Source organism: Phyllostomus discolor, chromosome 7 (assembly GCF_004126475.2).
Source record: "Phyllostomus discolor isolate MPI-MPIP mPhyDis1 chromosome 7, mPhyDis1.pri.v3, whole genome shotgun sequence".
In the NCBI taxonomy this organism is placed as follows: domain Eukaryota; kingdom Metazoa; phylum Chordata; class Mammalia; order Chiroptera; family Phyllostomidae; genus Phyllostomus; species Phyllostomus discolor.
This window is the reverse complement of record NC_040909.2, coordinates 75119875-75143216: the sequence shown is the minus strand read 5'-3', so window position 1 is coordinate 75143216 and position 23342 is coordinate 75119875. Positions and strand designations below refer to the sequence as shown.

Genomic DNA, 23342 nt, shown 5'->3' with positions numbered 1-23342 from the left:
CACCCTCCCCTTAGTTCATGACCATGTGCCCTTTAAGTTTGTTCCTGTGAACCCTTCCCACTGTCGCCTTAAATTGGCTCCACTCTCTTCTGTGGGCACTGTCAGCTGGCCTCTATTTCAGTGTCTTTGGTTATATTTTGCTTGTTTCTTTGTTTTGTTATTTAGGTTCCTATTAAAGGTGAGATCATATGGTATTTGTCTTTCACTGCCTGGCTTGTTTCGCTTAGCATAATGTTTTCCAGCTCCATCCACGCTGTTGCAAAGGGTAGGAGCTCCTTCTTTCTTTCTGCTGCATAGAATTCCATTGTGTAAATGTACCATAGTTTTTTGATCCATTCATTTACTGATGGGCATCTTGGTTGCTTTCAGCATCTAGCTATTGTAAATTGTGCTGCTATGAACATTGGGATGCATAGGTTCTTTTGGATTGGTGTTTTAGTGTTCTTAGGATAGAGTCCCAGCAGTGGAATTGCAGGGTCAAAAGGCAGATCCATTTTTAGTTTTCTGAGGAAGTTCCATACTGCTTTCCATAGTGGTTGTACCAGTCTGCAGTCCCACCAGCAGTGCACTAGGGATCCCTTTTCTCCACAACCTCTCCAACACTTGTTGTTTGTTGCCTTGTTTATGATGGCCATTCTGTCTGGTGTGAAGTGGTATCTCATTGTGGTTTTAATTTGCATCTCTCCAATAGCTAGCGATATTGAACATCGTTTCATGTGTCTTTGGATTTTCTGTATGTCCTCCTTGGAGAAGTGTCTGTTCAAGTCCTTTGCCCACTTTTTAACTGGATTCCTTGTCTTCTTAGAGTGCAGTCTTGTAAGTTCTTTATATATTTTGGAGATTAAAGCCTTGTCTGAGGTATCACTGGCAAATATGTTTTCCCATACAGTTGGTTCTCTTTTAATTTTGATACTGTTTTCTTTAGCTGTGCAGAAGCTTTTAACTTTGATGAGGTCCCATTTGTTTATTCTTTCCTTTATGTCCCTTGCTCTAGGGGACAAGTCAGTAAAAAAGTTTCTTCGTGAAATATCTGAGATTTTCCTACCTACGTTCTCCTCTAGGACTTTAAGGGTGTCACGTTTTATATTTAAGTCTTTTATCCACCTTGAATTTATTTTTGTATATGGTGTAAGTTGGTGCTCAAGTTTCATTTTCTTGCACGTAGCTGTCCAGTTCTCCCAACACCATTTGTTGAAGAGGCTATTTTTACTCCATTTAATGTTGCTGCCTCCTTTGTCAAATATTAATTGACCATAGAGACTTGGGCTTATTTCTGGGCTCTCTGTTCTGTTCCATTGGTCTATATGCCTGTTTTCATGCCAGTACCAGGCTGTTTTGATTACAGCGGCCTTGTAGTATAATTTAGTGTCGGGTATTGTGATCCCTCCTACTTTACTCTTCTTTCTCAAAATTGCGGCAGCTATTCGGGGTCGTTTATAATTCCATATAAATTTTTGAAGTGTTTTTTTTCTATGTCTGTGAAATATACCGTTGGTAGTTTAATAGGAATTGCATTGAATGTGTAAATTGCTTTGGGTAGTATGGACATTTTGATGATATTAATTCTTCCAATCCACGAACACGGTATATGTTTCCATTTGTTTGTGTCTTCCTTGATTTCTTTCTTCAGTGTTGTGTAGTTTTCTGAATACAGGTCTTTTACCCCTTTTGGTTAGGTTTATTCCTAGATATTTTATTTTTCTTTTTGCTATTTCAAATGGGATTTTTTCCTTGATCTCTGTTTCTGCTGTTTCATTGTTGGTGTACAGAAATGTCTTTGATTTCTGGATATTGACTTTGTATCCCGCTGTTTTGCCAAATTCATTGATTAGGTCAAGCAGTTTTTTGGTAGAGTCTATAGGATTTTCTATGTACACTATTATGTCATCTGCAAACAGTGACAGTTTTGTTTCCTCCTTTCCTATTTGGATGCCTTTTATTTCTTTTTCTTGTCTGATTGCTGTGGCTAAAACTTCCAGTACTATATTGAATAGAAGTGGTGAAAGTGGACAGCCTTGTCTTGTTCCTGATCTTAGTCAGAAAGATTTTAATTTTTGCCCATTGAGTATGATGTTGGCTGTAGGTCTCTCATATATGGCCTTTATTATGTTGAGGAATGCTCCCTCTATTCCCACTTTACCGAGTGTTTTTATCATGAATGGGTGTTGTACCTTATCAAATGCCTTTTCTGCATCTATTGATATGATCATGTGGTTTTTGTCTTTGCTTTAGTTTATGTGATGTATTACATTTACTGACTTGCGAATATTGAACCATCCTTGCATCCATGGAATGAATCCCACTTGGTCATGGTGTATGATCTTTTTAATGTATTGTTGGATGCGGTTTGCCAGTATTTTGTTGAGGATTTTAGCGTCAGTGTTCATCAGTGATATTGGTAATATCACTGAAGTTTTCTTTCTTTATTGTGTCTTCATTTGGTTTTGGAATTAGGATGATGTCGGCCTCATAAAAAGAGTTTGGGAGACTACCATCTTTTTGGATTTTTTGGAATAGTCTGTGAAAGATAGGTGTTAGCTCTTCCTTAAATGCTTTGTAGAATTCTCCTGTGAAACCATCTGGTCCAGGGCTTTTGTGTGTTGGGAGTTTTTTGATTACTGCTTCAATTCCTTTGTTGTTATTGGTCTGTTCAGGCTTTCTGCTTCTTTTTCATTGAGTTTTGGAAGATTATGTTTTTCTAGAAATTTGTCCATTTCATCTAGGTTTTCAAATTTCTTGGCATACAGTTCTTTGTAGTAATTTCTTACAATCCTTTGTATTTCTGTGGTATCTGTTGTAATCTCTCCTCTTTGATTTCTGATGGTGTTTATTTGGGTCTTCTCTCTTTTTTTCTTGATGAGTCTGCTTAAAGGCTTGTCCATTTTGTTTATCTTTTCAAAGAACCAGCTCTTGGATTCATTGATCCTTAGAATTGTGCGTTTAGTCTCTATGTCATTTAATTCTGCTCTGATCTTGGTTATTTCCTTCTTTCTGCTTGCTCTGGGCTGTCTTTGTTGTTGTTCCTCGAGTTCTTGTAGATGTAGGGTTAGGTTGTTTGTTTGGAATGTTTCTAACCTTTTTAGGTGGGCCTGTATCGCTATGAACTTCCCTCTCAGGACTGCCTTGGCTGTGTCCCATAAGTTTTGGGTTGTTGTGAGTTCATTTTCATTTGTTTCTAGAAACCTTTTGATTTCTTCCCGAATAGCATTCTTGACCCATTCATTGTTTAATAGCATGCTATTTAATCTCCATGAATTCGAGTGTTTTGGGTTTTTTTCCTTGGGGTTGGTTTCTAGCTTCAGTCCCTTGTGGTCTGAGAAAATGCTTGGTATGATTTCAATTTTCTTGAAATTGTTGAGGCTTGTTTTGTGTCCTATCATGTGGTTTATCTTTGAGAATGTTCTGTGTACATTTGAAAAGAATGTATATTTAGCTTCTTTTGGATGGAGGGCTCTGTGTATATCAGTAAAGTCCATTTCATCAAGGGTATTGTTCAATGCCACAATATCTTTGTTGATATTTTGTTTAGAAGATCTGTCCATTTTTGATAGAGAGGTGTTAAAATCTCCCACTATAATTGTGTTGCTGTCCATATCTTTCTTGAAGTCTTCTAAGATTTTCTTTATGTATTTCGGTGCTCCTATGTTGGGTGTATATATATTTACAATATGTATGTCTTCTTGATGGATTCTTCCCTTGAGTATTATGAAGTGACCTTCCTGGTCTCTCTTTATGGACCTGTTTTGGAAGTCTGTTTTGTCTGATATGAGTATTGCTACCCTGGCTTTTTTTCCCTGTCCATTTGCTTGGAAGATTTGTTTCCAGCCCTTCACTTTCAGCCTGTGTAGGTCTTTTATTCTGAGGTGGGTCTCTTGTAGACAGCAGATATGTGGGTCATTTTTTTCTTATCCATTCAGCTATTCTGCCTTTTGATTGGAGCTTTTAATCCATTTACATTTAAGGTTATTATTGATAGGTACTTATTCATTGTCTTTTATGTACGTGTGTTCCTCTCTCTCTCTCTCTCTCTCTCTCTCTCTCTCTCTCTCTCTCTCTCTCTCTTTTCCCTCCCTTAACGCAGTCCTTTTAGAATCTCTTGCAGAGCTGGTTTGGTCGAGGTGTATTCGTTTAGACTTCTTTTGTCTGGGAAGCTTCCTATTTGGCCTTCTATCTTGATCGAGAGCCTTGCTGGATATAGTAGCTTTGGTTGCAGCCCTCTGGTTCCCATTACCTGGAGTATTTCTTGCCATTCTCTTCTGGCTTGGAGTGTTTTCATTGAGAAGTCAGCTGTTAGCCTTATTGGGGCTCCCTTGTATGTTACTTCCTTTTTCCCCCTTGCTGCCTTTAAGATTCTCTCTTTGTCTTGAAATTTTGCCATTTTAATAATGATGTGTGTTGAGGTGGTCCTCTTTGGGCTCCTCTTGATTGGGACTCTCTGTGTTTCCTGGATTTGTGTGTCTTGTTCTCTCATCAAATTAGGGAAGTTCTCCTTCATTACTTGTTCGACTAGGTTTTCGCTCCCTTGCTCTTCTTCTTCTCCTTCTGATATCCCTATTATACAGATATTATTACGTTTCATATTGTTTTACATTTCTCTTAATCCCTCTTCATTCTTTCTGAGCCTCTTTTCCTTTTCTTGCTCTTTCTGGATGTTGTTTTCTACTTTGTCCTCCAGCTCGCTAATCTGATCTTCTGCTTCATTGATCCGGCCTTTGATTCCTTCTACTGTGTTCTTCAGTTCAGAAATTGTATTCTTCATTTCCTCTTGACCTTTGTTGAGCGCTTCTATTTCCTTTTTCATGTTTGTATAGTTTACAGTGAGATTGATGTAGTTTCCATCTAATTTCTGAAAGCTCATTGTGAGTTCATTGAACTTCCTGGTAATCATTGTTTTGAACTCACTATCTGATAGTTGAGTTGCCTCTATTTCATTTAGCATTTTTCCTGAGGCTTCCTTGTTTCCCTTCAATTGGGGGTTGTTTCTTTGTTTTCTCATTGTTCGTGGGTTTCTTCTTTTTTCTTCTTGTTTGTTAATTTGATCTGTTCTGATTCCCTGTAATTATGGTGTGAACTTCTATGGTAGAATATTTGTGAGATTCACTGGTGCAGTCTTCTTCCTGTATCCTGGTGTTCACAGCTTCCCCCTACTCTCTCTTTTTTTTTAATTTTATTTCAATTATTGTTCAAATACAGTTTTCTCCTTTTTACTCCCAATCCAGTCCCCCCTCCCACCCTCCCAACTTCCCTCCCATCCCCCTACTCTTTTTTGTGATCAGTTGGAGGAGTAAGGCAAAATGGTTTAAAACAGTAAGACAGTAAAACAGTATACTATGATATTGACTTTAGCAGCCAGTAGAGAAGAGATGGGTTATCCTTTGCCTCCATATAGTGTTAACTGTGATCCTCCACCCCACTATCCACGTTTTAGAAAGGATGGAAAGAAGGTAAGACTTTTATTGGGGACAAGAGGATTGTTATTAGTTGGATCTAGGAAGCTGTGAGGCTGTGGGAGGTCATATTCTAAGGTAGGGTTGGACTAAAGATTAGTATATAGGAGTAGTGTGTAAAAGAATAGAGACAACCCCCACAATAGTATAGTTCAGAAAATTGCAAGGTGGGCTGAGAGCAGGTAGGGGTATTGAGAAGTATTTACAATTGTATAGACTGGGTCTTACTAGCAGTAATAGTAAAGTGACAGTCTTGTGGCAGAATCGATGAGGTCTAGATAACAGGAATAAAGATTATAGAACCTTGAGAGGTGTATTAATGGAACACAGATGAAGGATAGTAACTTCTCAACACCTTGTGACTGAGATACCAGGGGGAACCTATCAAATGACAGTATAACCAGCCAAGCAAAGAAGATTATACAGAAAGAAAAAGAATACCAAAATATTATTAAAATAAAAAATATCAGAAAAATGAGAAAAAGATAATATAAATTTATAGTAACTTGCAAGATTAAAAAAAAGGAAAGAAAAGCAGAAGATGTAGTGCAGGAGAGATAAATTTGGAGTGGAAAGAATAATATTAGGATGAATGGAAGAGAAACATAAGGGATTGCGAGATAAAAATAATAAGAATTGAAAAATAAAATGTCACATAAAACACAAGATAAAATCAATCAACCAACAACAGCCACAAAAACAAAACAAAACCAAACAAAACAAAACAAAATAAAAACAAAAACAAAAACCTCTTGTTGGTTTCTAACTGGCTAGACCAATTTTTCTGATTCTGCTGGCTTCAGCTGGCTGAGGGACCTTTGAAATGCTTCTCTCTCTCCCAGCCAGATCTCAGCAAGTCTGTCAGGTACCCTGGGCGCTCCCGAGCACACTGGCTCTCTGGATCTCACTTCCACGTTCTTCTGGACTCCGGGGTCCTGCAGGGTTCCACCTCTATGATCTCAAGAGGCACCCATGATGTTTTGGGATTCACTGCACCCTCCCTGGGGATCGTAAAAGGGCACGCCCCTCTCCCAATCTTTTGAGATTCGGGGTCTAGGATTGCCCTAAGTGCCTCACCGCCACTCTTCCGGGTTCCCAGCACTCAAGAGGCAGTCTTCCCGAGGGTGCGGGAGCCGAGCCGTTTCTAGCTTTGTGTTCCCGCCGAACCGTACTCCGACCGGGTGCTGGCGCCTTTCCCAGCTCCCCCGGTCGGGCTGGCTGGAAATTTCTGAGCCACTACTGTAGGAACGCACCAAGCGCCACGTCCCTCCCAGGATCACAGCGCGAGATTCAGGCCTCCCTGTGGGGCTCGAGCCGAGCGCAGCCCGGCTCTGTGCTCTCTACAGATCTGCACTTCCACTGGGCTAGGGGTGCGGGCGCTCTTCCAGGCTGCCCCTGGTCCTGTCGGCTAGAGGCCCTCACTTCTCCCAGGTCTCTGGGCGGGTGTTCATAGTCCCTGGGTGATTTTTCCCAGTCCAACTGGCCAATCTGTTCCTTCTAGCAACACGTTCTCCCCTGGAGTTTGTCACCCCCTGTATTCGGGGGAGGAAGCAGCGACTCCCCTGTCCCGGGAGCCCTGAGGCAGACCCAGGAGCACCGGGCTTGGGGTCTGCACACCCCTAGACCCCGTGCTGATCCCTGGGCCCCTTTTGTCCTGAAGCAGTCTCCTTACCGTCTGGTTTTTCAGTGAGTGCAATAATTTTTATGTCCTGCTTTCAAAAGTGATTCGGTAACCTAGTCCACTTGCTCTGTTTCTCCACCGATCCACGAGTTTACCCCCTCTCGGCTTCACAGAAGCCGAGAAAAATGCTGCCTAGAGTAAAGCCGCCATCTTCCGTTTCCTCCCAAGGGGAACACTTTCACACTGTTGGCATGAATGCAGGCTGGTGCAGCCACTGTGGAAAGCAGTATGGAGCTACCTCAAAAAATTAAAAATGGATCAGCCTTTTGACCCAGTGTTCCCACTTCTGGGAATATATCTGAAGGAACCCAAAACACTAATTTCAAAGAAAATGAACACCCCCCCATATTCGATTCAGTGTCATTTACCATTGCCAGGATATGTAAGCAGCCAAAATGTGCATCAGTGGATGAGTGGAAAAAACAACTATGGGATGTTTACACAATGGGATTCTACTTGGCTGTACAAGAGAAAATTTTACCCTTTGCAACAGAATGGATGGAAGTGGACAACATTATGCTAAGTCAAATAAGCCAGTCGGAGAAAGACAAAGACCATATGATTTCACTCATAAGTGGGATCTATTGAACAAACTGACCTAACAAGCCAAACAGAGACAGACTCATAGATGGAGAGCACATGGCACCTAGTGGGGTGGGGGAGTTTGGGGGTAGAGCGTTTGAGCAAAAAGGAAAAACGGCTCATGGATATGGACAACAGTGTGGTGGTTGCTGGGGGTAGGAGATTATAAGGGGACTAAATGGTGCTGGAGAAAATGGAATAAAGATTAATTAGGAAAATAAAAAGATAAAGTAGAGTCTACCATTTGTTCAAAAAAATGGCTCAGAGACCTAAGCTTACTACCTAAAATTGTAAAGCTTCTAGAACAAAACCTAGGATAAAATCTTTGAAATTTTAACTATTTGATTATTTCTTAGAAAAAAAAAACAAAACATAACCTTTATGTGAATAAATTGATAAATTAGGCGATATTAAAACTGAAGTCTGGTCTTCAAAAGGTGCTGGTAAGAAAGTGAAAAGAGATGCCACGTCCTGAAAGTCTTTGCCAAACATGTACCTGATTAATACTAGTTGTATTTAAAATATATAAAGAACTTCAAATAGTGTTTCCCCCAAGATGGAAGTGTAGGTAGAAATGCTTTGCTTCCTTGAAAGAAGGATACTAACCAATTTTAAAACAAAAATCAGTCAGAACTGCCAGAAGATCAAACTGCATGGAACTCCAACAACCAAGGAGTTAAAGAAACATTCATCCAGACTGGTAGGACAGGTGGGTACAGGCTGCCAGGGAAGAGAGGATGCGAGGCAAGGGGGCAGACCACATGGCTGAGGTATGGACTGGCTGAGTGGGGTCCTTCATTTGCACACTGATAAGCCAGAAGGAACAAGTAGGGAGTGAGACAGACCCCAAAACCCAGGGTTCCACTGTGGGGAAATAAAGCCTCAAAAACCCCGACTTTTGCAGGATTTGGGAGGATTGCATCAACTGCAGAAACTCCCAGCCTCATAGGAAAGCCTGTGGGAGAGGCCCATGGCATCCTAGAACATACACAAGCCCAGTCACCTGGGAATCAGCACCTGAAAGGGCACAATTAGCTTGTGGGAAGCAAGGGAAGTGACTGAAAGTTGGGCAAGAGTCTAGCAAGCTAGCAAGTGGCATTGTTCCCTTTCTGACCTCTCCCCCATATACTACTCTACAACACAGCAAACTGGGTTGCCCCGCCCTGGCAAAAACCTAAGGCTCCCCGCTTACAATGTATTAGGTGTGCTAAGACAAAGAAATATGGTTCTAATGAGAGACCAGATTAAACTCTAGAAAAGGAACAAAGCAACGAGGACATAGACAACCTATTAGATGCAGAGTTCAAAACACTGGTAATCAGGATGCTCACAGATATGATTGAGTTCAGTCACGAAATGAAAGCTATACAAAGTGAAATAGGTGTGAGTGCGCTGAGCTGGTGGGTGAGTTGTGGCAGTGGCAGCTTGGGCTGTAGGAGCTACTGGGAAAGAGAACTTCCAGCCAACATGCAGGCATAGGTAGACACATTGTGCCACCTCACACAAACAAAAGAAGGACAACAACAAATTTAAAAACAAAAAACAACCAGAACTGGCAGAAAGTTGAACTGTATGAAAGTCCGACAATCAAAGAGTTAAAGAAGAAACATTCATCCAGATCAGCAGGAGGGGTAGAAATGGGAAGCCAGGTGGAGAGGACTTGTGGAAAAGCTGTGGCCGAAGGACCAGTGTGGGCAAGGTGGTGGCTGGTGGAGCAGGCTGTCACAGAATTGATTGAGTATGGTTGCAAAATAGAGGAAAGAGTGAAGGCTATGAAAAGTGAAATAAAGGAAAATATACAGGGAACCAACAGTGACAGGAAGGAAACCGGGACTCAGATCAATGGTTTGGACCAGAGAAGGAAGAAATAAACAGTGACCAGAACAGAATGAAGAAACAAGAATTCAAAAAAATGAGGAGAGGCTTAGGAACCTTCAGGACAACTTTAAACGTTCTAACATCTCAATCATAGTGGCACCAGAAGAAGAAGAGGAAGACCAAGAAATTGAAAGCTTATTTGAAAAAATAATGAAGGAAAACTTGCCCTATCTGGCAAAGGAAATAGACTTCCAGGAAGCCCAGAGAGTACCAAAAAAGATAGACCCAAGGAAGCACACACCAAAGCACATCATCAAGTTACTGAAGATTAAGGATAAGGAGAGAATCTTAAAAGCAGCAAGAGAAAAGGAGATGGTTACCTACAAAGGAGTTCCCACAAGACTGTCAGCTGATTTCTCAAAAGAAACCTTACAGGCAAGAAGGGGCTGGAAAGAAGTATTCCAAGTCATGAAGTCTACATCCAAAATTACTCTATTAAGCAAAGCTATCATTTAGAATGGAAGGGCAGGTAAAGTGCTTCCCAGATAAGGTCAAGTTAAAGGAGTTCATCATCACCCAGCCCTTATTATATGAAATGTTAAAGGGACTTATCTAAGGAAAAGATAAAAAATATCAACAGTAAATGACAACAAACTCACAACTATTAACATCTGAACCTAAAACAAACAAACAAACAAAAGCTAAGTAAACATCTAGAATAGGAACAGAATCACAAATGGAGATTACATGGAGGGTTATCGGCAGGGGAGTGGGAGGAGGAGAGAGGGGGAAAATACAGGGAATAAGTAGCATATATGATAGGTAGAAAATAGACAGGGGGAGGTTAAGAATAGTATAGGATCCCCCATAAGTCTAGATCCAATCTGGCACCATACAGAGTCATTACAATATTATTGACTGTATTCCCTATGCTGTACTTCACATCCCTGTGGCTTATTGTAAGTGACTTGTGACCTGCTTTGAATCAGGTCTTCGAGCATCCTCTCTTTGAGAAAATTGATGGCACCAGAATGACTTTAGAAAGTTCAATAGCAGTTAGAATCAAAGGCTTTTACACTATAAACCATTCCCTACTTTTGGTATGGTTTTGTAAAATAATTTTTAAATTATAAAAGTTATACAGATTTATTATAACAAAGTAAAGCATTGTAGTACTTCAAAGTAGAAAGTGACGACCTTCCTCACTAGTCCCACATCTCTAATTCATGCACACGTTTGGTTTAAAGAAAATAAAAATATGATCAGAGAAGAAGCGGTTGTAACTCTTTTTCATTCAACATTTGTAATGTCCTTTGTCAGTATGGAAGCACTGCATCTCACTCCCTTTTCAGATCTGCGCAGTGCATGTGGTTTGTTTAACCAAACAATTAATGGTGAATAAATATTTAGCTTGTTTATAGTTCTTTGCTCTTGTAGTCTTTCTATTGCATATTGTCATGTGTAGATCTGATGTGAGTCTTCCTGTACTTTGACTCTTAGTTGTAGAACTGCTGTTTTAAAGATAGGTGTGATTGAAACTTTAATTGGTATTGACAGATTGCCCACCAAAATTTTGCATTGTTCTGTGTTCATCAATAGAATTTGTGCCCATTTTCCCACATCCTTGCCAATACTTGCATGATCGTTTTTCATCTTTGTCAGTCTAAGGGGGTAAATTATATTTCACTGGAGTTTAAATTTTCATTTATTTAAACATTTTTTGGATAGATGTGTTTACTTAATAAATTATATTGTGAGTTGATTGTGCATGCATTTGCTCTCTTTTCTATTGGATTTAAAAACTTTGATTTATATCATCTTTGTATTTTATGGATGTTGACAGTTCATTTTCACATGTTGTATTTCTCCTCCACTTTGTAGACTTCTTTTAGTGTCATTTTTGATGAGTTTCGTTGTATAGAAGTTTTAGTTTCTGTGTTGTTTAACCTGTCAGTTTATCCCATTATGTCATTTAGGTTTCTTAATGTATATATAGAAGAGCCTTCTATGTTACAGGATTGTGATGAATATTTACCTAGGTTTTCTTGTGCTTTTGTCATATTTTTTATACTTTGCATTTTAATACCTTTGGAATGTGTGTTTTTATTTATATGAGATAGGAACTTAAATTTTTTCCTCATTGATAGGCATTTATAATAGAGCAGTTTGATCTTTGTTAGTGATTTTTCATGGACAACCTTAGGTTATAGTCTAATTTGAGTGACAAGATTTGTTTCTGCCATAGGTATGGACAGGTAGTCACATTCCTTCTAGAAGACAAGAGTCCCTGGGAGGTAAATTCCTTCGCTCTCTAGACTCTTTTCTTTCTTTTTATTTTACCGAGGAATTAGGTTGAGTCCCTTCCAATAGCAGGGAATAGGGAAAGGGAAGTTGGCAAAGAGATGTAGAACTGTCCAAATCATTCCTGGGACGTGGGATGGAAGCAGATTCTTCTGTTGGCAGGTGAGGTAGACAGTGACTTGGCTGGCATCAGCTCTGGCTGCAACTTAACTACTTCAAAAACATTGCTACTTTCAGTTCTGGCTTAGGAAACTTTTGGTGTTTTGATGGATTTTGATCAAAAATTTTTTTTGCTACTTTCTCCTATGCATTCTGTAGTCTGATAATGACCTCCTTGTATTTGCCAGAATGTGTGTGTTTTATTTGCTTTCTCCTGCTTACATGCTCTGGATAAGCCTGGACTCTCCTTTCCTCCCTTGCTAACTTGGTGATTTTCTTCTTTCCTTAACTATTTAATTAACCCCTCTTGAAACCTACCTTTTTATCCTCCCTTCACCTACTGCATTCCTTTAACAGCATTATTATGGCACTTACTATATTGTAGTTTATGTATTGGCTCATTGTTTGGGTTTTTTTTTTGTACTAGGCTGTGAGCTCCTTTGGAATGGGTTGTTCTTGTTTATTGAAAACTGTGAGCTACATTATTTTGGTATAGTTTGGAGATTCAAGTCCCAGAGAGTACAGGACATTTTATAAGGAAATGTGAATAGAGTCTGTCTCAAAAAATAGATACACTTTTTTGATCAACAAAATCTGTATTTTGAGTACATAAATATACTATTGTTATTATAAATAGCTCTTTTACCATTGTTACTTATCAAAGTCATGGAGAGTTACATGTAAAAAAAACTTCATATCAACAAAGATAAAATATGAGAAATCCTAACATAATTTATAGCACATTTGGGAATATTTTAGTAGAAAATCAACTTATGTTATAATAAGTCAGTGGGAAAATAATAACAAATATCTGTTTCATACAGAATATCAAATATATTTGTATGACTCATATCAGTTTATCTTAACAGAATATTTTAACTCAGAATATTTTAGCTTAGAAAGCCATGAAAAAAGTGTATAAAACCGCAGCACTGTTTTCCTATTTGATGATGGTATTTTAACAAATTATTTGTAATCAAAATAATAATGCATTCTTATTATTGTTAAGTGTCTTATGTCATCTCGTTTACCCTATACCATCAATCAGTAATATAAAAATAACTTATTTCTATTTTACTGTCCAAGAAAGAAATATTTAAGTACTTTTTCAAGATCCCATAGATCTCAATAAGTGGCAGAGATATCCAAACAGGCTGCTGACCATTGTGTGGCATTTGCTCTCTCAAAAGCAAAATCTTATATTGTGAACTCCATTATCATTAATTTTATTTACTTCTGAGTAGTAATCTGCTTTTCCAGCCACCAAATTGACTTGAAGCCTATTTCTTGAAGTCTTAGTACCTTTATGTATATTTCTCATTTTTTCAACTGTTGACTTTTCTAAACAATGACATATAAATTAAGTTTATATATCTTAATTTAAAAAAAACATTTTTAAAGAAAGATTTTAGTTATTTTTAGAGAGGGGGAGGGAGAGAAAAGGAGAGGGAGAGAAACATCAATGTGTGATTGCCTCTTGTGCACCCCCTATTGGGGACCTGGCCCCCATCCCAGGCATGTGCCCTTACTGGAGAATCGAACCAGCAACTCTTTGGTTCCTAGGCTGGCACTCAATCCACTGAGCTACTTTAGCCAGGGATAAAACATTTTTAAAAAGATTTTATTTTTATTTTCAGAGAGAGGGGAAGAGAAGAAGGAAGGAAAGGAGAGAAATATTGATATGCAAGAGAAACATTGATCAGTTACCTCTCACCTCTCGCATGCTGCCAGCTGGGGAACCTGACCCATAACCCAGGCATGGCCCTGAATGGGAATCGAACTGGCAAGCTTTTGGTTCACAGGCCAGCGCTCAATCCACTGTGCCAAAACCAGCCAGGGCAACTCTCAATTTTTATGGACAAGTTTGTTATATGATTTTATAGATGCTTTATCAAAATTTCAGTTTTATTTTTGAGTTACTGCTCTATCGCTGAGCTCTGTCAAGTAATTAATATTAATAAGATTTCTGATTAAATAGAGGAACAGCTATTTAAAGTTTTAATCATTTTCTAAAACAAATGATTTTAACTAATTACTTTTAAATTCACCAACTTGAAACAATTGGATTTTAACTAATAAAGCTTTATCAAAGTGAGATCTTGCATGTGTTTTGCATACCTTTCACCCCAAAACTTCAGTCACACATTAAAATGTTTTATTGAATTCATGTTGTTTTTATGAAGCAGAGTCAAAATTAATAGAATATAAGTTTAATATCATGTTATTAGTTAGCACTTTCCTTTAACATATTTAAAGTCTATTCTATTAGCATGTTTTGTACTGTAAAATTGTCGTATTATGCTTGCAATGTTCCCAGAAGTTTTGCCATCATTAGAGATGATTATGCAGCATTGCTGAATTATAAAAATTGTGTAACAGTATAAGTGCTATTTCATTGTTATGCAAAATTGACTGATTTTTACCAGACCATAATATTTTCTCATTTTTAACAATGTTTTATTTTTTTGATTTGCTTTTTTTGATATTCAGTTAGCCGTGTTATCTATTGTACCCAAATATTAAATGCCATGCTATGCAAGGACCAGAGTTGATTATAGCCCCGGGTCACCTTGTACTTGATAGAAGACTGACTCTGGTACAATTTGTAAAATGTTCATTTGAATACACAAAAAAATAAGTAAAATGCAGGCTTTCTCAAAATTATCTTGACTTCTTCTTGTCTTTTTTGTATTGTCCAAACAATAATGATTACTAGGTTTTTGGTTTTTTGTTTTTTGCTTGCAAGCCACTTGGAATTGTTTAATTGTAGAATTAGTTGTCATCTGTATTGGTCCTGCAATTGGTTGCTTAGATTCTCTTTCCTTTGACTTATGCCCTACTAGGTATTTATGTAGTTTTCTTAGAATTTCTTAATCATAATGATTGTGATCAAGTTATATAAAAGTACTAGTTCCATAAAGAGTATTAAAAAGTTAAAAGAATACTATTTTCTTGCTATATAATGTTTGAAGATGAAGTTCCTAAAACCAGCTATTTCCACTCATTTAATGTATTCTCCATATAGTGCAACTCAGTTTAATTGAGTAGGAAGTAATCTACTTGCATGGTCTCACACTGACTCATGAGACATGGATGAAAACCTAAAAAACAATTAAATGTGTCACTAAATGTGACAAAGGAAAACATAGGATAAAATAATTTAATATAGTATAAGGAAAATTTCTGAAGCTGTAGTAATTGTGTTAGAATTAGAATACCACTCATTTAAAAATCTTAACCTCATAACAGCCTGTGAGCTAAGTGGGATAGATTTATTACCTTTATTTTGCAGCTAAAGAATAGAAGGCTTAGTAAATTTAAGTAAAAATCATTAAGACCTTTCAGGTTTAGAGAAGGATTTTTTTAAGGCATGAAAAGCACAGTCCAAAGAAGATCGATAAATACAATCTACAGAGTAATCAATGGAAAGATGGGCAAGCAATTCCCAGAAGAGGAAACTTAAATGATCAATAACATGAGAAGATGATTAGCCTCACTTGTAAACTGTGGATGCAAATTTAAAAAGTGGGGAAAACAAAAAACAATAGTGGGATACAATTTGTCAAATATCACATTATCAAAAATTAAAATACTCAGCCACACTATGCGTTTTTGGGGTCCAGGTAAATGGTAAATTTCATGTTGCTGGGGAAGGTATTGGTACAATCATTCTTGGTGCCATTTGGCAGCATGTTTTTACCTGCGAGAGTGAAGAGTTAGTGACAAACTAAATGTCTGTCAGTAGGGGAGTAGATTAAAAACTGGATATGATACTGTGATGAAAATTATACAGCAGTTAAAACTAATGTACTGAATTTATTTAAGTTACAATCTCAAAAACATTAAGAGTGTAGAAAGTAGTGAAAGTGATATATTACTATTTATGTGACTATAAAATCACATATATCAAGACTGTATTTTTTCATGGATATGCATGCATGCATATAAATGTATTTAAAAGATCCCAGAGTAATATATTCTAAATTCATATAAAAGTAGTTTTTAGAATAGGTAAAGGGAACTTAACTGGAAGGTAGTACTTTTTTTTATAAGACAAAGGAAATATGGAAAATGTTCATTTCAGTTCTGGATGCTTAGGACATGGGCATTTGTTAAATTATTTTTCCTATTTTTAAACTTTAAAAATTTTGTTTAAAAACAGGAAAAGAAGTTATTATAAAAATAGTACTTGAAAGAGCTAGTACTTAAATTTATGACCTGATTCCCAAGTCTAGAGCTTTTCAATTAATATGCTGCCTCAAAATGAGAAAGAAAAAGAAAAAAAAGATCAAAGGATAGAAAAGGTAGAGAAAATGTGTTATATAGTAATAAGAATCAGTAAAATTATGTGTTTATGCTAAAAATTTTTAAGAGGAAAGGAAAGTTACAAAATAGAAATTATAAACTTCCATTATTTTAAAATCTTTAAGCATGCTGTTATCATACATGTGTAAAGAGCAACTTAGGTACTTAGGAAAAGTTACCTTGATTTGTTATTTAAAATGTGGTACATATTTCTGTTGCATGTAATAGAAGACATTCGATGGCTTGATTTTTTCTAATATAAAATTTATGAAAATTAATCCAAATTTACAATCTGACTTCAAGCTAAAAGAGTCAAATTTAGCTTTTCTTCCATTTTGTAAAGTCAAGAATGACAAAAACTTTACAGCCTTTTTATTTACAGCTTCTCTCCAAGATAAAATGGCAAACCTCAAAGAGAAAACTCCAATGTGTCTGGTAAATGAGTTAGCCCGTTTCAATAGAGTCCAACCCCAGTATAAACTTCTGAAAGAAAGAGGGCCTGCTCATTCGAAGGTAAGGTTATGAAGAGAGGTGGTGAGACATGCTTATGAAAGTCTATCAGATTTATCATCTTAGATTTTAACTGTGCTTCATTTTGGGGGAGGGGGCAGCCAATGGCCTGAAGACTTTTACTTTCATATGAAAAATATTTGAAGTTTATAACTAGACAATTTTGTTGCTTATTACGGTTTACTAAACTCAGATAACAGTACTTCACAAAATCACACGAGATATGGATTTTTTTTTCTTTTTGTAAATTAAGAAACTCAGGCACAGAACAGAAAAGTTAAGTGACTTGCTTAATAGTTCATAAATGCCCATGCCAATGTTTGGATTGTTCTTTGACTCCCAAGTATAATGCTCTTTCCATTAAATCATAACTGCTACAGTAGAAATGCAAGTATAGCAATGGTTACCTAGTGAGACATCTTTTCCATTAATTCTAAGGTTCACTATTTATAAAAGTTCTATAACCAGTATTATTATTATCCATGCATTCATTTAATTCATTCATTAACCATGCATTCATACAAGTTCTTTTAAATGGAGAGGCAACTTAATTTATGTATAGCCTTATACTTATATGTTTACACACATACATGTTACAAAGAAATCTGTAACTAATGCATTTATGTTTGAGCTCAATTCATCTGCTTTAAAAAAATCTCAGTTGTGCATAAATTTCTTAAATCTTGGATATTGGAGGTATGATAATGATTGTCAATTTTTGTATGTAATGTGGAAGCAATGGATTCTCTAAAAGTTGGTTAATCTTTGTAAAGCAACTGGCCATTGGGTTATTTGTTTTCTAGCATTTCCTTTAAAGAAGGAAAATAAGATGAAATTAAAATCCATCAATTTTGTTTTCTACTAGAGGCTTTTATGAAGGATTTCTGGGCAACAATTTAGTGTGTTTATAATGTGTTTTATGCAGAGAAAAAGGTTATTGCCTTGGTCTACCTGTGTAGTCATATTTCCTCTTTCACACCCATTAATTCATACCCATTTCATACTCATTCTCTTTCTGTCCTTAATCACGTGGAACTGTTTGCATTTCTTAGGATACTTCATGTTTTTTTCACACGTCTTTGATTTGCCTGTGTAGTAGTGTCTCTCTGCCAGGAAGGTCCTTTTGTTCTTACTCATTTTTAAACATCCAGCTTACATGTCACATTTTGCAACCTTCTGTGAAACTTCTCTGATCCCTCCACTGGGCCTCCAGGAGGACCCTACAGCTTTCTCAGCTGTGCCATTCCTGTGCAATGGTGTACGTTGGTCATTACTGTTGACCAACATAGACTGAGATTTTTAGAGGTAATGAAGATTTATTTTCTGTATTTTATGGTTCCTCTAGTATATGTCCTGGTTGCTCCTCATTGCCAAAATCAGGTATTCTTCCTGGAGACACCCTTCTGTCTCCACTTTCATAGTAGATCAACTTCGCCGCCTGCCCTCCCTGCCCCAAGCCCATTCCCCATTCTCTCATGTAGCCATTAACCTCTTAGTGATTCCATCACATTTCTCCTGTCTCACTTTCACTCTAACAGTCATCCTGTTTTAATTTTTGATGATTTTACTGTCTACGTAGATGATTGTTCCAACATGCTTACCACTTTTTTTGCACATTTCCAGATATCTTGTCTTCCACTCATTCTTGTATCACATTCTTGACCTTGTCATTAGCAATAACTCAAGACCTCCATGATCTTTTACAAAAATCTCACCTGAGAGCCCTGGCTGGCGTAGCTCAGTGGATTGAGTGCAGGCTGCAAACCAAAGTGTCGCAGGTTCGATTCCCAGTCAGGGTACATGCCTGGGTTGCAGGCCACGGCCCCTAGCAACCGCACATTGGTGTTTTTCTCTCTTTTTTCTCCCTCCCTTCCCTCTCTAAAAATAAATAAATAAAATCTTAAAAAACACACACACACAACAAACATCAATAGTTCCCCTTTGCCTATCACAGCAGACCCCAATTAAAAAAAAAATATCACCTGAGGACATTTTTTCATTGCCAAAGAAAGAGAGAGAGAGAGAGACAGAGAGAGAGAGGGAGGGAGGGAGAGAGGGCGTGACTCGACAGACAGATAGACAGATAATTGATTGGTTGCCTTCTTGTAGGTGCCCCTACTGGGGAGCAAACCTACAGCCTGAGTATGTGCCCTGACTGGGAATCAAGCCCTCAGCCTTTCAGTTATGGGACAGTGCTCTAACCAACTGGGCTGCATCAGCCAGGGCAAGACCTCCATGATTTTTTAATGTCAAGCATTCATCACTCCCTGACACCTCCTAACTTTCAAGTCCCATCCCCTCTAGTAGTTTGGCTTCACTAGTCCTTCCATTCCACAAATCCATTAATTATACCACCTTTTTACTATTCTGACTTCCCTCAGTCCTCACCTGGTTCTTTGTCCTGTTTGAATTCCATATGCCTTGTAGGTGCCTTCAGCTCTCTTGCCCCTCTTGGTAGCACCCCAACCTAAACCCAAATTTGTCCTTCCCTTCTGAATTACTATGAACTACCTATAGAATAGCCAACACCATTATTTCTGTACTAGATCCCACCCTCTCTCACTTATTCCAGGTCATTCCTCCAGATTCTCATCCCCTCTTTTCCCTTTCTTCTATGTAATCAATTTCCCCTCCTGATGAGCCGGGTTTATAGTGGTGAAAGCAGGCCACAGAGACTCACTGTAGTCCACGTTCTTATTTGGGAAGTAGAGACCTAGCTTAGTTTATGTGCTTTCCTCTACTCCATTGAGTCTTCCAGAATCTGAACAATTTAATGGCAGCTTTCAATATGTGACTATTAAATAAAAATAATTATTTTAATGCTTGTCTTGTCCCCTTTTATCTGTTCACATTTTAATAGAACTCTAAAGTAATTTATTATACCTATGTCAATGTAAGTTATTGTGACATTGCTGTATCTCTTAGGTGCTTCAACACAGCTCTCTTATTTTTTCTATGGATTGTTGTTTTGATTTTCTCAAATCTCAAAAGAAGGCTGTTATGTAGGGTATAAGTAAGAGACCTCACAATACCATAAAATGGTATTTTTTTCTTTATTTCCCTGTTTTGATAAGTTGTCAGTGTACATGACTAAGTGTTAAGAATGCTGTACTAAACTGACACTTTGAGAAGGTTTCCTTTGGGATAAATAATCCTGAGGGAGGCATTATCACCTGAACTCTTGAAGCAAGCAGTCTTTTTTTTTTTTTTTTAAACCCCTGCTGGATTTGCCAGGCTTGATCTTTGCCCTACATCATCCAGCTTGTGTGGCCTTGGGCAACTAATTTAGAGTCTCTGTTTTCTCATCTTTAATTTGAGAAATATTATATCTGTTCTCATGTGATATAATGGCATAATGATTTGTAAATTCTTAGCAATTACACTGATGATGGAGGTAACTAGGTAATTTTATCATTGCTTTGAGTAGTGTATAGGACAGACACTGTTCCTGCACTGAAGCTTTCTCCTCTGCCATCTTTTCTGATGTCACTCTTAGTATATTCTGGATACAAGTCCTTTGTTAGATATGCTTGGCAAATTTTTTCTTTTGGTCTGAGCCTTCTCTTTTCTTTTTAAAGACTTTATTTATTTATTTTTATAGAAAGAGGAAGGGAGGGAAGAAAAGAGGGAGAGAAACATCCATATGTGAAAGAAACATTGATCGGTTTGCTTCTTGCACGCTTCCAACCCAGGACCTAGCCAGCAACCCCGGCATGTGCCGTATCCAGGAATCTAACCAGTGTGGGACCTATGTCCAACCCATCGAGCTACACTAATCAGAACTTATCCTTTTCTTTTTTTTTTTAAAGATTTTTATTTATTTATTTTTTAGAGAGGGAAGAGGGGGGAGAGAGAGAGAGAGAGAGAGAGAGAAAGAGAGAGAGAGAGAGAGAGAGAGAGAGGGAAAGAGAGAGAGAGAGAGAGGGAGAAAAACAACAATGTGTGGTTGCTGGGGGTTATAGCCTGCAACCCAGGCATGTACCCTGGCTGGGAATCGAACCTGGGACACTTTGGTTCCCAGCCCGCGCTCAATCCACTGAGCTACACCAGCCAGGATCCTTTTCTTTTTTTAACAGTGTCTTTGAAGAACAGTTGATAATTTTTGATTAATTTCAACATCTATTTGTTCTCATGTAGATTGTATTTTTGGTGTTGAATCTGTGAAATCTTTGCATCATCAAAATCATAAGATTTATGTTGTCTTACAGATGTTTTATAGTTTTAGGTTTGACATTCGATCTTAACATTTAGGTCTAATAGCCATTTTGAGTTAATTTTTGTATGTGATGTAAGGTATATGTGAGATACAGAACAGGTTTATTATTTTTTTGCATACCTACAGCTTTTTAAAAAGTATATTTTGTTGATTATGCAATTACAGTTTTCCCAATCTTTCCTTCTTTATCCTCCCTCCACCCTGCATATCCCTTCTTACCCACATTCCTCCCCTTTAGTTCATATCCATGGGTCATACATATAAATTCTTTGAATTCTGTTTCCTATACCATTTTTGACCTCTCCCCATCTATTTTATGCCTACCAATTATGCTTCTTATTCCCTGTACCTTCCCCCCATTCCTCCCCTCCTCCTCCCCACTGAAACCCTCCATGTGATGTCCATTTCTCTGATTCTGTTCCTGTTCTAGTTGTTTGCTTAGTTTTTGTTTTTCTTATTTTTTTTCAGGTTTATTTGTTGATAGTTGTGAGTTTGTCATCATTTTACTGTTCATAGTTTTTGATCTTCAGTTTCTTAGATAAGTCTTCTTAACATTTCACATAATAAAGGCTGGTGATGAACTCCCTTAACTTGACTTTATTTGGGAAGCACTTTATCTGCCCTTCTATTCTAAATGAAAGCTTTGCTGGATAGAGTAACCTTGGATGTAGGTCCTTGCCTTTCATGACTTCAAATACTTCTTTTCAGCCCCTTCTTGCCTGTAAGGTTTCTTTTGAGAAACCAGCTGAGAGACTTATGGGCACTCCTTTGTAGGTAACGGTCTCCTTTCTCTTGCTGCTTTTAAGTTTCTTTCATTATGTTTAATCTTGGGTAACAATGATGGTGTGCCTTGGTGTTCTTCTTTAGGTCCAACTTTTTGGGGATTCTCAGGGCTTTATGGACTTCCTAGAAGTCTATTTACTTCATCAGAATGGGGAAGTTTTTGCTCATATTTTGTTCAAATAAGTTTTCAGTTTCTTGCTGTTCTTCTCCTTCTGGCACCCCTATAATTCAGATATTGGAATGTTTAAAGTTGTCCCAGAGGTTCCTAAGCTTCTCTTCATTTTTTTGAATTCTTGTTTCTTCATTCTGTTCCAATTGGATGATTATTTCTTCCTTTTGTTCCAAATCATTGATTTGAGTCCTGGTTTCCTTCCCTTTACTGTTGGTTCCCTGAATATTTTGCTTTATTTCACTTTAGGTATCTTTCATTTGCTCTTTCATTTTTCGACCCAGCTAAATCAGATCTGTGAACATTTTGATTACCAGGGCTTTGAACTCTTCTTCAGATAGGTTGGTTATCTCCTCAACACTTAGCTCTCTTTCTGGAGTTTTGCACTGTTCTTTCATTTGGGTCACATTTCTTTGTCTTGGTGCACCTGTTAAGTTGTAAGGGGGTGGGGCCTTAGGTATTTGCCAGGCAGGGCAACCCTCCTTGCTGCATTGCAGTGCTGTCTCTGAGGGAGGGGTCAGAGAAGGAACAGTGCGGCTTGCCTGCTGGGCTCTAGCCCCACTTTCCAACAAATCCTTGTGTGAGACTGGGAGTTTCTCCCACTACGGCAACTCTGGCCATAGTCCACAGTCAGCCTGGAGTCTCAGTTTCCCATTCAGCCAGCCCAGCCCTGCGCAGCCTGCTGCCTCAACGTGGTCCGCCACCTCAGCGTGGTCTGCTGCCTCTCCACAGGTTCTCTCTGTCTGCCCACCTTACCAGTCTGATTGGTCTGGTTGACTGTTTCTTTAATTCCTTGCTTGTCAGAGTCCCATGCAGTTTCGATTTCTGGCACTTCTGGTTGTTTATTGATTTTAAATTGGTTGTTGTCCTCTTTTTGGTTGTGTAAGGAAGCAGAGGGTTTCTACCTACGCCTCCCTCTTGGCCGGAACTCTGCCTACCTCCAGTTGTTGAAGAGATGATTATTTTTCCACTGCATTGTTTTTGCCCCTTAGTCAAAAATCAGCTGTCTGTATATGTTCTTGTTTATGTATGGACTTTGTTCTGTTCTGTTGGTCTAGTTTCCTATCTTTATGCAAATGCTATGCTGCTTTGATTATTGTAGCTTTATAATTCTTGATATCTCATAGTAGTAGCTCTCTAATTTTGTCCTTTTTCAGAATTGCTTTGGCTGTTTTCCATCCTTTGCATTTTCATATGAATTTTCAAGTGAGCTTGTCCATTCTGTAAAATACCCTGCTGGGAGTTTGAATAGAATTGACATGAATTTATAGCTCAGTTTGGTGAAAATTAACATGATAGAAAATGGACTCTTCCAACCCTCCAGCCAAGTGTATCTCATTTATTTACTCTTTAATTTCTATCAACAGTGTT

At 37.9% G+C, this 23342-nt stretch overlaps 1 protein-coding gene across 1 annotated transcript in view; it reads left to right on the top strand.

The window, feature by feature from the left end:
• Positions 1–23342, top strand: part of STAU2 (staufen double-stranded RNA binding protein 2) — a 343590-nt gene that overhangs the window by 31166 nt on the left and 289082 nt on the right. Inside the window, 1 exon segment of the mRNA XM_028517965.2 lies at positions 16676–16806. Within this exon segment, the coding sequence (XP_028373766.1) occupies positions 16693–16806 (114 nt within the window). The 5' untranslated portion in view covers positions 16676–16692.